We start from the raw sequence: 17,794 nt of genomic DNA, 5'->3' as shown, positions 1-17,794 counted from the left end.
CACACGAAGACCGCGTCGTGGCGTTACCCTGAACATTCTTATCTCTGCTATTTTTCTCATCCCTAGGAAGCCATTTTCCCTTTTTTCACATGTTTTTTTTCACACACAGACATATATAGATATATATATATCTATAAATAAATGTGTATTAACATGCATACTGTGTTCACGGCTCAACACAAGCCCGTGGAAGTCTGCCAGATCTGGGTTCATTAGGAGTGTGATCCGCGAAGTGGAAAATGGCTCCTCTGTTTCCTAATGCTCCTGCAGACTTCTCTCACACGGGTTCTCGTCTCTCCGTCTCAAGATATGAAGAGAAGTGAGATTTCACAGCAGCGGGTAGCAAAAGTTGGCGTAAGTGCAACATTTTGGGATGTTTTAGAGCAATACTCGCCACGCGGGACCCAACTGTGACCTCAGTTGTTCATCAAAATGAGAACCATTTGTTAAGGTTCTTTGAGACACCTTTATAGGTTCTTTGAAGAAATATTTGATGGAAGTGGTTCTTTAAAGGACCCTGGTTTGAAAGGTTCCTTGTGGAACCAGATATGGTGCCTTAAAGAACCATGTCTTAAAGGTTCTTTGAAGAACTCTTTGATGGAAGTGGTTCTTTCCAGAACCCTGGTTTGAAAGGTTCTTTGCGGAACCAGAAATGGTACATTTAAAAAAACATTTGTTCAAGGTTCTTTGAGGCACCTTTATAGGTTATTTGAAGAATTATTTAAGGAAATGGTTCTTTAAAGAACCCTGGTTTGAAAGGTTCTTCTTGGAACCAGAAATGGTGCCTTAAAGAACCATGTCTTAAAGGTTCTTTGAGACCCCTTTATAGGTTCTTTGAAGAACTCTTTAAGGAAATGGTTCTTTAAAGAAGCCTGGTTTGAAAGGTTCTTCATGGAACCAGAATGTTTTTTACGGCATCACTCTGAAGAACCATTTTCGGTTCCAGATGGAACCTTAATTTTCCTGTAAGCTGTTTGAGGTTAACATGGATGTGTGTGTGTGTGTGTGTGTGTGTGTGTGTGTGCAGTGAGGAGTGTCTAGAGCTCCTCACTGTGCTGTCGCCACCAAATGAGACTTTCTTCAAGGGCGACCCAAAGTCACGGCCAACAGTTTGTAACTTTGTGTTTCCTATCTTGTTGTTGTTGCCCGTCTTTTCCAGGTCAGCCTCGAAAAAGAGATTTTTTAATCTCAATGGGATTCACCTGCATGTTAAATTAAGGTTTAATAATAAAATGATCCCTTTTTTAAATAAAGATAAGAAAAAATAAGGGAAATCTCGGACTGTTTCCTTGAATAATGGGAGTTATCATGCCACATACGTGAAATTCTAACAATTACTCGCCCTCTTTGGCGCAAATTGAGTCGTTTCTGCAGATAATGCGTGATTGTGGTAATGGAGGGGCTCCCCCCCCCCCCCACACACACGTGTAGTGTGAATGACACAAACGCTAATTAAACATCCCGCGTATCAACGGGCTCGGCGGCGTTTCTTTTTTTCATACCGGCGGCTGATATTAACCGTAATGATATCGGGTTCCTCGGCACGCACGCCGGAGACGGACGCCTTCGGAAGAAAAAAAGAAAAAAAATCCATTGATCTACTTGGAGTGCGTCGGCTTATTTAAAGATCACAGCCTCCGTCTAATTGCCTTTTTAGAAGCAAATGTCATCTCAATGTGACAGATAACGAGATCAAAGAGGCATTCGCTTCCCAGCCATTGTAAAGGAGGCGCAGTGGAGTCGGGTCTATTTAAAGGGTCTATTAACGGGGCAGGTTTTAGTCATAAAGTACTTTTCATGGAGCAGCTGAACATTGTTTTTGAATATATATATATATATATATATACAGGACTGTCTCAGAAAATTAGAATATTGTGATGAAGTTCTTTATTTTCTGTAATGCAATTAAAAAAACAAAAATGTCATGCATTCTGGATTCATTACAAATCAACTGAAATATTGCAAGCCTTTTATTCTGATTTATTGCTGATTATGGCTTACAGCTTAAGAAAACTCAAATATCCTATCTCTAAATATTAGAATATCATGAAAAGTATACTAGTAGGGTATTAAACAAATCACTTGAATTGTCTAATTAACTCGAAACACCTGCAAGGGTTTCCTGAGCCTTGACAAACACTCAGCTGTTATAAATCTTTTTTTTTACTTGGTCTGAGGAAATATTAAAATTTTATGAGATAGGATTTTAGAGTTTTCTTAAGCTGTAAGCCATAATCAGCAATATTAAAAGAATAAAAGGCTTGCAATATTTCAGTTGATTTGTAATGAATCCAGAATGCATGACATTTTTGTTTTTTTAATTGCATTACAGAAAATAAAGAACTTTATCACAATATTATAATTTTCTGAGACAGTCCTGTATAGCCATAGTGGCGTTGAATATGTTGAATATGACCTGCATCCAGCACTTCAAATGCATCACGATTACTGAGGAGCCTCATGCTCCGCCTCCACGAGCGAGTGTCAAGAGACTTCCTCGACGTCAAAAGAGTGAATCCATATGTTCTCCTTTTTTTTTCGCCAACAAATTCATATACAAACGCCAGATTTCTTCCAGGTGTCTTATTTTTTATATTTTTTATATATAGCTTTAATGACATTGAATATCGTTAGGTTGTAGTGGATTTTATGTACACTTGCACATGTAAATAAGGAAGTCTTAAATAACGCATATAGAAAGATAATGTACATACTATGAGGAATATTCTGAAGAATGTATTATAAAAGCATAAAAAGTATGGCCACTAGTAGTAATACGAAGACACGTTTGTCCGTGCACGTACATGCACGCGCAAAGATGTCTTCTTATTACTACTGTCACAGTATTATATCTGTAACTGTAATATTGATCGTAAGATGACTTATTGTTATCATATCTATAGGATGTTGATTGTATGAATGAGGTGTTTTAATTATGGGAGAAGTGAGTCAATCTCGGGAGATCGCTGAAAACTCTTATTTTGAAAGGGACTTCTGAAACAGGAAGTGAAACTCCGGAAACCGGAAGTGTTTTTTCAGCTGGTCTCTGGGGGTTTAACGAGGCCGGAGAAGCAACACACACACACTAATGGGAGCTTTAAGCTTGATGAATGGCGGGTGTGAGCGCTGACACTGTGTGTGAGGCGTTCGATTGGTCCTCTGATGATCGGCGATGAACATAAACCGTCTATAGGGCGGGCTTTGGGTTAAAGAGGCAAAGAGACGTTGGCGTGTCGGCCGTATCCGGGTCCTTAAAGACAACCAGGAATAGTTTGTTATGCTAAAGTAACTCTTCAGCGCTCCCTCAGACTCCTAATGGAACTCATCAATATGTTGAATATGAAGGAAAGATCACGATTTCTCCGGGATGAGAAAAGACTGAATCCATCTTTTTCCCGCCACCAAAAAAATTGACACTTCAAGCTCCAAATTCCTTCCAGGTGCCTGATGGGAAAAGACACCGATCGTTCCACGTTTATGGATATTAAGATGTTAAGACATCCGAGGTGGTGGGAGACGTAAACGAATAGCTTCCTCCAGATGACGCTTTAGTTCTTTTTTTTTTCTTCTTTCAATCATTTTGAACAAGTTACACATGACCTCACAACAAAACAACAACAAATGTCAGCATAAACAACCAACTATGCAAACTATCTGAGGAGGACAGAAAAACACATGAAATCGAACATTAATCATCATCCTCAATTTTGAGCCTGGTTAATTCTTTCTAAAAGTCCCGAATGTTAAATTACATGAAATTCGAGGAATCAATTTGTTGGTTTAAAAAAAAGAAGTGAGCGTTGTTTCTTCAATTCACTTTGTGATGTCACTTGTCTCCTAACTTTGAGTTTCATTGAACTTGTCTTGTTCTGTGTTTAATTTTTTTTTAAACTATGTGTTTCATAAGTTGTTGTTGTTGTATCGATTTGTTGGTTTGACAAAGAAAAAAAAGAAAAAAATTGGAGGTTTTAAACTAAACCCGTCTTCTTCTTTTTACAGCAACAACACGCACGAAAATAGTCCCAAAATAAATACAAAAATAAAAGAATGGATGAAAGACTCCAACTCTCCCTCCATTGTGAGCGATCTGTAAGGGAGGAGGAAAGGAGGTCACCAGAGAGTTAGGGTGCTGTGAGTGATTCGGAGGGATTTGGTGAGGCATTAGGTTCTGGCACCGAGCGGCGACCCAAAGAAAGAAAGAAAGAAGCTTCCAGAGCACTCGGCTTACTTTAATTATCAGACAGTCGACAGTATGAGCTGGCGCATTGTGCCTCTCTCTCTCTCTCTTTTTTCTCTCTCTCTCTCTTCTAACTCGTGGCACGCGGTGGCGCGGCGTGACTCCGACACCTCATTTGAGGGGGGAGTTCAAAAAGCGAGTGAAGCGGTGCGAGCTCCAGAGATTCATATTCATATTCTAGATGTGAGGATAGGCGGGAAAATGACACAGCAGAACCAATCAGGGAGTATAAAAAAAGGCTAAATGCTGCGTAAAAAATAAAGTTTTATACCTAAATTAGTTGCTATTGTGTTATTGTGTTATTACTATTTCACCAAAAAATCAACCTCAAATGGAGCTACGAGTTTTGTTTTTTTAACCAGATATGTGTTGGTTTTTTTCCCCCAGTCATCTGATTGGCCGCCGAGGTCACATGGAGGCTCGTGTCTCCTCAGCCAGGGGTCACACACGTGTTGACCAATGAGTTTCCAGGACTTTAAACTAAATGTCGATGACCAAACATGTTGCGAAATCTCGGTGTATACATCAGGCATGAAAACGGGTCAGGGGTGAAAAAGGTGAGAAGGATAGGCGCGCGGGGGTGCTGGTGACTTCCACGAACATCGATGTTGGACGTTGTATGATAATCTATAGTTCCTCCATTCTGACACCAAGTCAGTGGGCCCTATAATAATAGTAATATTGTATATAATATAGTCATTCATGAGCCAACTTCCTTTTTTTTGTTGGCGTGAACAAGTCTTCAAGTCTTGTGCTCTGCTGAGCCATGACTCTGTTCCTTGAGTCTGTTCTGCCTCTACCTGGTTGTCACGATCTTCTAATCCAGGGGTGTCAAACTCATTTTCACCGAGGGCCACATCCGCCTCATGGCTGCCCTCAAAGGGCCGGTTGTCACTAACACGGTATAATTCTAACTACTCCAGAACATATTGTTAAATAACTGTCTTTGCATTTGTTTGTTTATTTAGGTGTACTTATATAAATGTATAATAACTATATATGCAAATGTATTTAATATTATACAATACATCTATTTTATTTAATTATATTTATTTTAACCCACATTACTTTATCAAAGATCAAACAAACATTATTACATTAACTTTGTTAAAAGCTTTTTCACAGTTGAGACAGGTGGTTCTCCACTGGTCTGGGTAGTGGTTCTCTACTGGTCTGGGTAGTGGTTCTCCACTGGTCTGGGTAGTGGTTCTCCACTGGTCTGGGCAGTGGTTCTCCACTGGTCTGGGCAGTGGTTCTCCACTGGTCTGGGGCAGTAGTTCTCCACTGGTTTGGGCAGTGGTTCTCCACTGGTCTGGCTTTGGGACGCACTATCACCCCTGAATGACAAGCTGAGACCTAAATCGAGGGATATTTTTAACTTCTCAAATGTATTTAATGAAAAGATGTTGCAGTTTGAACCTGAGTGTTCAGAATATCACAGTATGCACAACACAACTATTTATTTATATTCCCTTTTACAGTCAATTATGAACCAACAAGTGAATCTTAAGGACACAAGAATGCCGTCACATAAAATGACGTGGCGGGCCACATTTGGCCCGCGGGCCATGAGTTTGACACGTATGTTCTAATCTATGCCATACCTGCCATAAATATCATGACACTGATACAATACCATAAAACAGTACCATAAATACGATCCTGGTATATTTATCTATAATAGTAATAAATAAAATATCTGTATGGTTCACTTTTACCAACTTTTCAACACTTAACAAATGGCAGTATTATTAGTATTAGCCTACAAGATATTAATGAAACTACATGGAGCCATCATAGCATTGATTATCACTATGAGACTGTTAGTCTGTATCTGACCAGATGATACAGAGTTCATCAGGATGAGCAACTGGAGAGTTACAGTAACAGAACTTTACAGACTGAACTTAAACATTTCACTTCTGGCATCTTTTTTAATTTTTATTTTTAAAGCCGAAAATTCCGCCACTTAACGGCACTCGCTGCGCAGTGTGCGCAGACAGCTCGACACGGAGCAGCGCGTGCGCTCTGATCGCTCTTTTAATGAAGTATCGATACTAAAAATATGCTAAATCACATCGCTCTTAACGTACGGGTACTTTGTTAGCATCGCTCCACCGTGCAGCGTGACAGCAGCAGATAGCGGGCTAACATTCAAGCTAACCTAAACCACCAAACGCTGAAGACATCTTGACGCTGATTGGCCGAGATGCGACACGTGCCCATCAAAGATGTTCTATTGCGAAAAGCACCACTCCACATTTTCTCCGTGTCCCACTCCAATCTCATAAACGCCGGCCGGCCAATTGACCCCCCCACCTACCCCAAAACAAAAACTCTTCGGATCTACACGATTCACGTCAGTCACCTATTTTGGTTTCAAAACGGCGAATTTCGCCGAAAGGTGAGGGATTCTCATGCCTGATACATGATAGTGGATTATCCCTTAGTTACTGTTGCTATGGACACCAAACGTTCCAGTTAAGGTGTGTTCACTCACAGCGCGTCAAAACAAAAATTACACCGCCAGTATTGGTTTAAGCGTCTTTCTTTTAAAATCAGATTAATTATTCTAAACTCAGCGTGAATAGACATATGAATATTAAAAATTTTCATGACTTTTCCAACATTTGTGAATTACATTTTTCTCCCCAGGATTTTTCCAGGCCTGGAAATACTTATTTTAAAATGTCATGACTTTTCCAGGTTTTCCATGACCGTATGAACCCTGAAAACACGTCCCGTCTGTAACCATGACTACCCAGGTGGAGGAAAGGAAGCCGTGGGAGGAAACAGGAAGTAGTTTTTTAGGATCTGTTGGTTATCTGACCTTTTATATTGAGACAGAGGGATAAATTATAAGGAATGTTCGTAAAGTTCCAGACAAAATGATTAAAACAAATTTGAATAATTTCTTATTTCAATTAGTCCATCCCACACGGGATTATATCACATATGAGAAAGCTTTTTATTTTCTTTCATTTAAAAAAAAGATCCCGGGAGCTGGATCCAAATTGGAAGGCGCCATTGCTCCAATGGCATGAACTACAAAAAAATAAAAATACAAAATTCTTCCACTCCTTCAAAAGAAGAAGGGAAGAAGGGTTTTTGCCTTGGGGATATGTGTGTTGCTGCAGATGGCTCTGTTAGGGAATAAGTCAAACAACTTTTTTGAGAGCATACATTTGCAACCATTAGGGACATTTTCATCTGGTGATATTTGGATTGTGTTTTAAGAGAATTCACTACACTGGGCACAAAATGTTTAAAATGTGTTTCACTACAGATATCTGTCCACATTGCATGCAAAATACTCAGGATAGTTACATTCACGCCACCTGGCACTGCACACCAGTTCAACACTTTTGGAAACAAATAACTGAGTCACTGTCTGTTTTCCTGGGCTGCCTCATCCCATTATCCCCATCACTCTGTTTACTGGGAGACATCTCATCTATAAACCTGAGCAAAACAAACTGCAAAATACTTCTCGTGGCCCTAACTATCGCCAAGAAAACAATCCTCGTGAACTGGAAATCAAGGAATAACACACATATCTTACACTGGAAAAATTTAATGTCAGAATATATTTCAATGGAACAACTCACCTCATCTATCATTTACAATACAACAGAATACCACGACATCTGGTCATCATTCACTATATTTTTACAAACATGACACCACTCCTCTTATTCAATTCAATTCAGTTTATTTGTATAGCCCAATTTCACAAATTATTAGTTAATTCATAAATACACACGCACACACATATACACATGCATCTGTCTTTCTTTCTTCTTCTCCTTCTAATAATTATTATGTTTTTTTTGTTTGTTTTTTGTTGTTGTTGTTTTTTTTCATTTTTTTTTCTTCCAGAAATATTCTGACTTTATGATGTTATGTCCATTGTTTTGTCGTCTGCATTGTTTATTGTCCTCTAGGTGTTATGTCTATGTATTGTCTTTTGTCTTAAAATAAAATTATTGTAAAAAAATAAATTAAAAAAAATAAATGAGAGTTTTTTTCATTTGTTCCACGCACTCAAAGTGGACCGGTCCACCTTGTCCCCGTAGAACCTGGTCCTGGTCCTCGTGACCCAAGCAGACCTTTGGAGACACTGATCCGTCGGCTCCGGTCCCACACGGACACCAATTTGTCCTGGGAGCTCCCAGCAAGAACCTCAAAGTCAGCACATTTATTATGTTCAGATATTTTATTTTCATTTTTTAAAGATGAAGAGGGGGCAACAATCGTCGTTAAAGCGGCTTTTTCATCACTAGCTCCATCAATTCGCGTTCCATCGCGTCCCTGAACGCAGCATATGGCGACTCGGCGCAAAATAATAATAACAAAAAATGTGCTGCGAGGAAACAGTGGAGGCGAGGAGGCGTTCCCTCCTCGCGTTCCTCGAGAGAACATTTGATAAAACAATAAGCGGCGAAGCCAAGAAGGATGTGTTTTTTTTGTATTTTTACCACCGGCCAAAATCGCAGCCCAAAAAAAAAAATATGTCAAAACAACAATGTGGCTGGCGTGGCCATTTTATTTAGTTTTTATTTCCTCGTGGAGAACGAGAGCTCCAGTAACGATGATGATGCATGAAAACAAACGTTAGATATCTACCAATGAGTTGCCTCGTTTGATTCGTCCACCCCTCGGGGGAGGAGGTGGGACATCTCGAGGGTTCACCTCCACGGGGGGGGGGGAAGCACCTGGACCGAGGGCTGAACAGACCCGTCTCCTATTATCACTTTGATCTCTCTCTCTCTCTCTCTCTCAGCGATCCATCTGAAGTGCTGAGAACTCCTCGTCTTCCTCCTCAGCGGGCAACAACCGTGAGATCTTCTGGGCCGAGAGCTCTTTTTCTTTTTCTTTCTCTCTTCTCTCGTGATGATCGCCCGCTCGGACAAACTCACCTGAGGCGGTTGCCGTGGCAACACCTGCCGTCGGCCTTTTCCGCATCGGCTCAAAATAATGCAACGGGAGTCCGGGGGGGGGGGGGAGTGTGAGGTGTTCGTTTGCCAACACGATGCCCAAACATGCCCAAACATCCCCCAGACACCCGGCGCCACGTTGACACTGCGCTTATTTTTTAAAACCGCCTCCGAAGAGGTAAGAGGGAGGAAATCAGCGCGGCGGCTTATTGGACGAGGATGGAGAGACCCCCCCCCCGGAGGCGGCGGAGCGCAATGCTCATAAGCAATGCAAACAAGCGGCTCATCGATCGGCGTGATTACCTTGGTTGTCCTTCAGGGTGAAGTTGGGATTGACCGGCAGCAGGCTGGGCAGCGCGAAGGAGAACCGCTGCCCGTTGGCAAAGTCGTCCTTATCCACCGCCGCCACCGTCTGGATCAGCTGCACACAGACAAGGGAGGGTTCTCAAATGGTTCTCTCAAAGGCTTTGTGGTTCTACTAAGAACCAACACCGACTGAAGAACCATTGTTTAGCTTGAGGCGCCAATATGGGTTATTTCAAGAACTCCTTACCCTGGTTTCAAAGGAACCAGAAATGGTCCCTTAAAGAACCACTTTTTAGGGTTCTTTGAGATATTTTTAAAGGTTATTTGGAGAACTCCTTAAGGAAATGGTTCTTTAAAGAACCCTGGTTTGAAATGTTCTTTGTGGAACTAGATATGGTGCCTTAAAGAACCATTTTTTGAAGGTTCTTTAAGGCACCTTTATAGGTTCTTTGGAGAACACTTTAAGGAACTGGTTCTTTCAAGAACCCTGGTTTGAAAGGTTATTTATAAAACCAGAAATGGTGCCTTAAAGAACCATTATAGGTTCTTTCAAGAACTCTTTAAGGAATTGGTTCTTTAAAGAACCCTGGTGTGAAAGGTTCTTTGTGGAACCAGAAATGGTTCTTCTATGGCATCACTATGAAGAACCTTTTTTCGGTTCCAGATGGAACCTTTATGGTTCTGTGTTTAGCGCAGAAGAAGAAAACTAACTCTCATTCTGACGCTCCTGATCAGATTCAGAGGTACTCATTGAAGAGGTCAAATGTCACGTTTGTACTTCTAGTTTATGTACTTATAGTATAAGTATGTGTCATGTATGTAATTCTAGTGTATGTACTTATAGTATAAGTATGTGTCATGTATGTAATTCTAGTGTATGTACTTCTAGTGTATGTATGTACACTATAACGTGTATATGAAATAAAGATACAAAATAATAATAAAGAGAATATTTCTGTCTGTTGGCTCAAGCACATCAAAGGAATAACGACAATAAACAACTTAATTTGTACATTAATTCCTTATTTCAACAGTTGTGTGTAATAAACTGGCGTCATCGCCCTTAACCTGGAAGGTAAAGCCTTTCTTCCTCGGACGTGACCTCATCGCTGTGTTGAATGGCCTCTGGCGTTCCCTCAGAGAACTCACCACGCCAAAAGCCCGCGTGGCCCCGCCCCCTGAATTGATGACATTCCCGGCCCGTCGGCGTTCCCAGTGGACCCTCACATGCCTCCGGCTTTTCACCGTGCAGTGTGAGCTTTCCTTATGGGGATGTTATTAAGGCCGACGGGGGGCCGAGGGGGGGCTCACCGCCGGCTCTCGGAGGACTCTTTTCTTTTCCGATATCACGTAATAAGTAAAAGCCGCCAGTGTAAATGACTCTGAAAAGGTTCTGTTAATATGGCGACTATTTCCCGCAAGCCTTTATTTTGTAAATGCCTTTGTATGTGTTGGCTCTTTTTATTTTGAAGTTCTTCTGGCGAGACAGGAAGTAGAGGTAAATCTCGTAACTTGACTTCGCAAAACGTACGTTAGCTGACGATGTACTGAAGGAAAAGATGTTCGTGAGTATTTCTCTTACTCTATGAACGGCTAAGCACCGAGTTGGAACAGGAACACGGTACTTAGTAGTGACTTTATATTTTAATTAACTTTTAAAATGTTTTGTGATCAGATGCTAACGCTAGATTTTAGCTACATTTTAGTTTTTACACTACCGTTTAAAAGTTTGGGGTCACCCAGACAATTTGGGGTTTTCCATGAAAACTCTCACTTTTATTTATCAAACATATTGGAAAATGAATATAAAATATAGTCAAGACATTGACGAGGTTATAAATAATGATTTTTATTGTAAATATTGAAGTAGTTCTTCAAACTTGTCGCTCAAAGGAAGGCCAGTTTTATCGCTTCTCTCAGCAGCATAACTGTTTTCAGCTGCGCTCACATAAAAAAGGTTTTCAAGGGTTTTCTACCCCTCCGCTAGTCTTCTAAGGCGATAACACAATGTACCATGAGAACACTGGAGATGGGCCTCTACACACCTCTGTAGAGACTTCATTAAACACCAGAGAATATTCATGTACCACATTAACTATGTAGAGAGAGTATTCATGATTAATTTAATGTTATCTTCATTTATTTTTTAAACGGACTTTCCTTTGAAAAATAAGGACATTTCTACGTGACACCAAACTTTTGAACTGTAGTGTATAAATATAAGAAAGATAACATGCTGTGATTAATGTCCACATGTATATATGAATGTCATCTAATTCACGTTTACACTAGTTAGAGCTCATTTCTGCTCATCTAGCTTTTTACGGTGACTTCTTGAAATTAAATGGGAAAAAGGAGAAACTCTTAAATGTATGTTGGTCAACACGGTTGAACATGAAGAAAGGACATTCTGGAAACATCCGTACGCTTCACTGTAGTCCGGCTGTGTGTCTGTGAGCTTTCAGACGCTCCGCCTGAGGAAACACGGCCACATGATTGTTTTCCTGAGTGGGCGCAAAGTGGTTTTTCCATAATGTGAATGTGGTTCAGAGCGTAATGGCGGTCTAATGCGGCGTTTGGATTTCTTAAGAGACGTGTGAGCTCGGCGATGCAACCGGTGGTGGGTGAGAAAATAACGTTGCATTAAACATAATATTTGCATTAAGTAATCATCGGCTGCAAAAGAATAGAGCGACGCAGCGCTGCAGTTGTTCAGTTGTCCACATTACCATAACTGAAGGGCTGTGTGGACAGTGGAGACAAGAACAATAGAAAAAAATAAAGATTTGAGAGCAATGCAATCTAAAAATATATATCAAAATGTATTATATGCGGAAGTAAAAGCTGTAATCACAGTAAAACAGCGTGAAATAAAAAATTGATTATTGAAAATGGAATAAAACTATACAACTGAAACTACATTTAAAATGTTATTAATAAAACAATAGAACTTAATTACGATCAAAATAATGTGAGAACGAGTGTGTGTCGATAAACAGGATTTATTTTTATTTTTATTAAAAACATTTTTTAAAACTAATTTTACGAATTTATTTTTAAAAATCTAATTTGACAAATTTCAGAGTTTTTTAACTAATTCAACAAACAAACAAAATTAGTCATTTTTTAAACAAATTTATTAGTAATACTTCAGGTCCCAAAATCTGACCCTGAATCAGTTTATTTCATAATTTACCTGCAAACACGCGTCAATATCTCCAACCTTGTTTTTAAAAATGTGTTTAAATGGCAACCGCCAAATTTGAATGAAGTCAAAATGTGAATATTGTGAATCATATATACAACAACATATCATTAATTTTCCTTTAAACACTGAGGCCTCGTATGACATCCTCCATAACGGATCGCATTCAAGACGCTGAGCGTGAAGCCGATATTTAACTCCTAATTGTTTTTGATGGGCAGCTGCCAACCAACGAACATCAGAAACGCCACAATATCACAAATCATTAGCGAGCGTCTCTTTTCTTCCCCGTTGAGTCATCGTGATGGTGGCGCGCCATCGGGATCCGCTCCGCCGCCAACACCCCCGAGGCCGAAACGCAACCTCCATTCAAAATGTTCTTTTCACTCACTGGGAAACTATTTCAAATGTATTTCGTGGTGTTTTCCGCTGCTCTTTCCGTCCTTTTTCATCCGTTTCCATGGCGCGAAATCTCTGAAACCTTCTTAATTTGAATGAATCGGAGAGCGAGTCGTCGGCGTGAGCTCCGATTCAGAACTGTCGCGCTTTTTGCTCGTTTAGAAACGAGGGATGATTGAACTACACCAACCCCTCCTCCGGTGACTTTACAGTTTTATTGCTGCTCGGCTCTCGCTCCCCCCAAAAAAAACTGCGGAGGGGAAACGAGAGCCGGAGGTTAACGCACCGCTCTCAAGAAAACGTGGTGGAGGGCTGGTGCAGAGAGAGAGAGAGAGAGAGAGAGAGGCTCACCTGTCCCGGCCTCGAGCTCTCGCACACGATGACCTCCTCATCCGTGGCTATTTCCGGCGGGTTGTCGTTCACGTCCAGCACCTGGACGGTGACGGGCACGTGGCCGAGGAGGCTGGGGCTGTCTGCGGAGGAGAGAGAGAGAGAGAGGGGCGAGAGACAGAGGAGATGAACGTCAAGAGCTTTGATAGCAGAGCGTCGACCCTGCGGTTTCAAACACACTGCGTCCTCTTCCTGTTCGGCCCATTGTGGGTTTTTTTAGTCTTCGGGTGGAATTTCTTTGTGTCTCGGCGCCCATTTAGTTCGACGCTTAAATTGCGATTCGCGCTATTGAATCAGGTTTATTTTTATTTTTATTGCGCTATGTGGACACATGTACCCGCGCGGCGTGGCCATCGGGGGCAGCGCAGAGAGCTGAAGGGCTCCTCGAGGTTACGAATGAGAGCGCTCTGACCACCGTGAAGTGTAAACGAGTCGGTCGTGAAGGAGCTTCAGCCTCGTTTAACTCCCCCTCCTCTCATCGGGTCACACTTTACATGCAATGATATGTCATGAGGGAGAGAAATAATTAATTACATGATATCAGAGGTTTTTTTGAGATATTTCTTCAGAGATTCGTGTGGCTATCACATTTACACGGTTTATTTGTTATCTCATTTCTTCATTCAAGCAACATTTGGTGGATTTGCTGCTCGGTGTGGTGTATTACCGAAGGGCCCCGGAGCAAGGCATCACCCCCCCCCCCCCTCCCCCCATAGAACCGTGGAGCAGCGGACTGGTCTCACTGGGTGTGTTGCAGGAACGCTCGCTCGGCGGCAAAAAATAATAATCTTTGAATCGGGAGGAAAAAAAAAATGTATATATTTTTGTGTGTATTATTGTGCGTACTATTTTGTCTACTCTTTTGTGTACTGTTTAGTGTACTCTTTTGTGTACTCTGCACCGTCATCCTGAAATACGTTGCTTAACCCCGAGTTTCTCCCCGTAGCTACGTCTGTGTATGAATGTAACATGTAAAGTGTCTTTGAGTATCTTAAAAAGTTCTATATAAGTTAAATGGATTATTACTAATGACTAAGGATGGGTCCAATGCAGAGAATAATTTCAATATAAGTCTGCGTTTCTTTTATTTCCCGTGCTCTGATTGGCTCGTTCACTCGGCCCCGCCTCTCCGTCAGAAGGTCACGACACTGCAGTTTTTTTGTGTGAATGCATTGTTCCTCGTGTGACTGTATCCTTGAATACCAAGGAGAGGCGAGGAGATAAGGAGCTATTAGCATGCGGCGGCGGCGGTCGGCGAGAGATTTCGCCAAATTGTGATAACAAATTACCCCGAGTCACCTGATAACAATTCTTCAATTTATCCGGGGCCTGCCTTGATTAAATTTATTGTAAATGTAGGGAAGGACATAGAAACAATTGGGACTAATTTGATTCTGTAGTTAATTAAAAGAAGAAGAAAGAAAAAAAAACCTCTAATGTAATTTGTATACATTCTAATCAATATGCAAATGAACTACTTCATCATTGTTTTTTCCTCCAAACTTTAATTGTTACTTTTTTGCTATTAACTCATCTGTTCGTGAGCTGTGTTTAAATACCCGGTGTGATATCACCATAAAGATATCAAAACATCGTGCGTCACTGACAACAAGATGGACGCTTTAATCAGAACACTCGGAGAAGAACAAATACTTTCCTCTGTTGAAAACTTTATTTACTTTTCCATTTGAAGAGGGATGTTTTTAACCTTTTAAGAAGTAAGCTTTTTTTAGGCCTATGCTCCGAAAATGGCATCCCCCAAACTAAAAAGGCTGTATCTCTGCAACCACTAGGGCTATTTTAATAATTTTTTACATTTGTAAATATTTTGTTGTTGTTCAGATGTGGACATATCAGTCTATGTGTTACTGGGTAAGAGTAAATGAAGATGGCACGCAGAAAAAGAAAAAAAAAATTTCAGGTCCGAATTGAAAAAAGCACTTCCAGGATGATTATATTTTTTGGAATGAGGCAGTTGAAAAGGTTTAAAAGTCTCACAAATCATATTAAAATATGTTAACATTCTCCCCGCAAAGTTTGAGTATAAAAAAGTGAAGCAGAACAAAGTTAGAGAGGTTTTAGTACAACAACTTGTGTGTCAAAGCGGCCATTTTGGCACATTTTGACAGATTTTTTATTTGAATTTTCTCATGTCACTCATGGTGTTCAATATATCTAAATACAGCATTTTACAACTTTTGAAGAAGAACATTTTTTTAAAACTTTTTTTTATTACTAAAACTATATTTTTACATTTAAAAAAAGTACGCTGATAAAACTACAGAGTTCAATGTCTGAACATGTCTTCTGGTCTGCTGGTGGTCACCATATATATATATATATACAGGACTGTCTCAGAATATTGTGATGAAGTTCTTTATTTTCTGCAATGCAATTAAAAAAACTCAAATATCCTATCTCTAAATATTAGAATATCATGAAAAAGTATACTAGTAGGGTATTAAACAAATCACTTGAATTGTCTAATTAACTCGAAACACCTGCAAGGGTTTCCTGAGCCTTGACAAACACTCAGCTGTTATAAATCTTTTTTTTTACTTGGTCTGAGGAAATATTAAAATTTTATGAGATAGGATTTTAGAGTTTTCTTAAACTGTAAGCCATAATCAGCAATATTAAAAGAATAAAAGGCTTGCAATATTTCAGTTGATTTGTAATGAATCCAGAATGCATGACATTTTTGTTTTTTTAATTGCATTACAGAAAGTAAAGAACTTCATCACAATATTCTAATTTTCTGAGACAGTCCTGTATATAAATATACATGGTGTATGGGACTCCAATAGTAAGTAAGAATATAAGTAAGTAAGAATATAAGTAAGTATATAAGTAAGTAAGTATATAAGTATGTATAAAGTAAGTAAGTATATAAATATGTAAGTAAGTATATAAGTATGTAAGTAAGTATATAAATATGTATAAAGTAAGTAAGTATGTAAGTTCGTATTTAAGTAAGTATATAAGTGTGTATAAAGTAAGTAAGTATGTAAGTTAGTATTTAAGTAAGAATATAAGTAAGTAAGTATATAAGTATGTATAAAGTAAGTAAATATATAAGTAATTATATCATTTAGCAAGTAAGTAAATAAGTTTGTAAGTAAGTATTTAAGTAAGTATATAAGTAAGTATTTAAGTAAGTATATAAGTAAGTATATAAGTATGTATAAAGTAAGTAAATATATAAATAAGTAAATAAGTAAGTAAGTACATAAGTGAGTAAGTAATTAAGTAAGTAATTAGGTAAGTAACGTTTAAGTGCATTTCAGTAGTCAATTAAAACAATTAGACAATAGCAGCCAAAACATTTCAACAGTTAACCCTTGTGTTGCCTTCGGGTCAATTTGACCCGATTCAATGTTTCACCCTCCTGTCGCCTTCGGGTCAATATGACCCGATTCAATGTTTAACCCTCCTGTTACCTTTATATTTACTAACATATTTTACCCTTGAGGTCAATATGACCCCAGCTATTAAAATCTCCAGAAAATTATTAGAATTAATATTATTTCCCAAGTTTAAGTGTGAGGTACTTTATGTTTGTTTGTTGACTCCCGAAAGAACACCGACATTAAACATTGAATCGGGTCAAATTGACCCGAAGGCGACAGGAGGGTTAAATATTGAATCGGGTCAAAATGACCCGAAGGCAACACAAGGGTTAAAAGAACAAAGTACATCACACTGTAAAAGATGGACCAGTAAAAAACATAATAAAAGAAATAAGAACAAAATAAATAAACAGATAAAAAATAGGGAGGAGGTGGAGCGTGCGTCCGTTAACGTGCAGCGCTTCCCAACGACGGTGAAGTTCGATGGATCGCACCCCCCCCCCCCTTTTTTTGTTGATATTGATTTTGACTCCAATTTTTCACACCGTGATTTTGAACCCCGGACGGCTCTCTTGCCTCTATGACCCCTCCCGTCTTGTTATCTTGTGGGGGGGGGGGGGGGAAGGTGAAAAGAGAAACACACCCTCCGGGGTTGGAACTTTTTTTTTAAGCACCTATCATTAATTCTGAATTCCCACTCTTTAAATCACGCCGTCGCGGGGACACAAAAAGCTCGCCCTAGATTTTCAATGCAATTCTGATAACGATTTACTACGTCTCCCGTTAGCTGGGGGCCAAACACGATGAGTGTGGAAGACCAAAGCAATCTATTTTAACTGCCTCTCTCCGGCTACCGGAGAATAATAGCACGTCATGTGTTTACTACGGTGCCACTCCCGGCTTTTTAAATGGATGTGTATGTCACGAGGTGAAGGGACTTTTTGATTTTCAATTCCAAAATGTGTAATCG

General features: G+C 39.7%; 1 protein-coding gene across 3 annotated transcripts in view; it reads right to left on the bottom strand.

The window, feature by feature from the left end:
• Positions 1-17,794, bottom strand: part of LOC130206293 (cadherin-18) — a 129,936-nt gene that overhangs the window by 8,359 nt on the left and 103,783 nt on the right. For all 3 annotated transcript variants that reach the window (XM_056434198.1, XM_056434197.1, XM_056434199.1), the window contains 2 exons: positions 13,436-13,557; positions 9,478-9,595 (listed from right to left, as the gene is read on the bottom strand). In XM_056434198.1, the coding sequence (XP_056290173.1) occupies positions 9,478-9,595; positions 13,436-13,557 (240 nt within the window). The remainder of the gene's footprint in view (positions 1-9,477; positions 9,596-13,435; positions 13,558-17,794) is intronic.

This window comes from Pseudoliparis swirei, chromosome 16, assembly GCF_029220125.1.
Source record: "Pseudoliparis swirei isolate HS2019 ecotype Mariana Trench chromosome 16, NWPU_hadal_v1, whole genome shotgun sequence".
In the NCBI taxonomy this organism is placed as follows: domain Eukaryota; kingdom Metazoa; phylum Chordata; class Actinopteri; order Perciformes; family Liparidae; genus Pseudoliparis; species Pseudoliparis swirei.
This window is presented reverse-complemented; position numbering and strand designations above follow the sequence as displayed.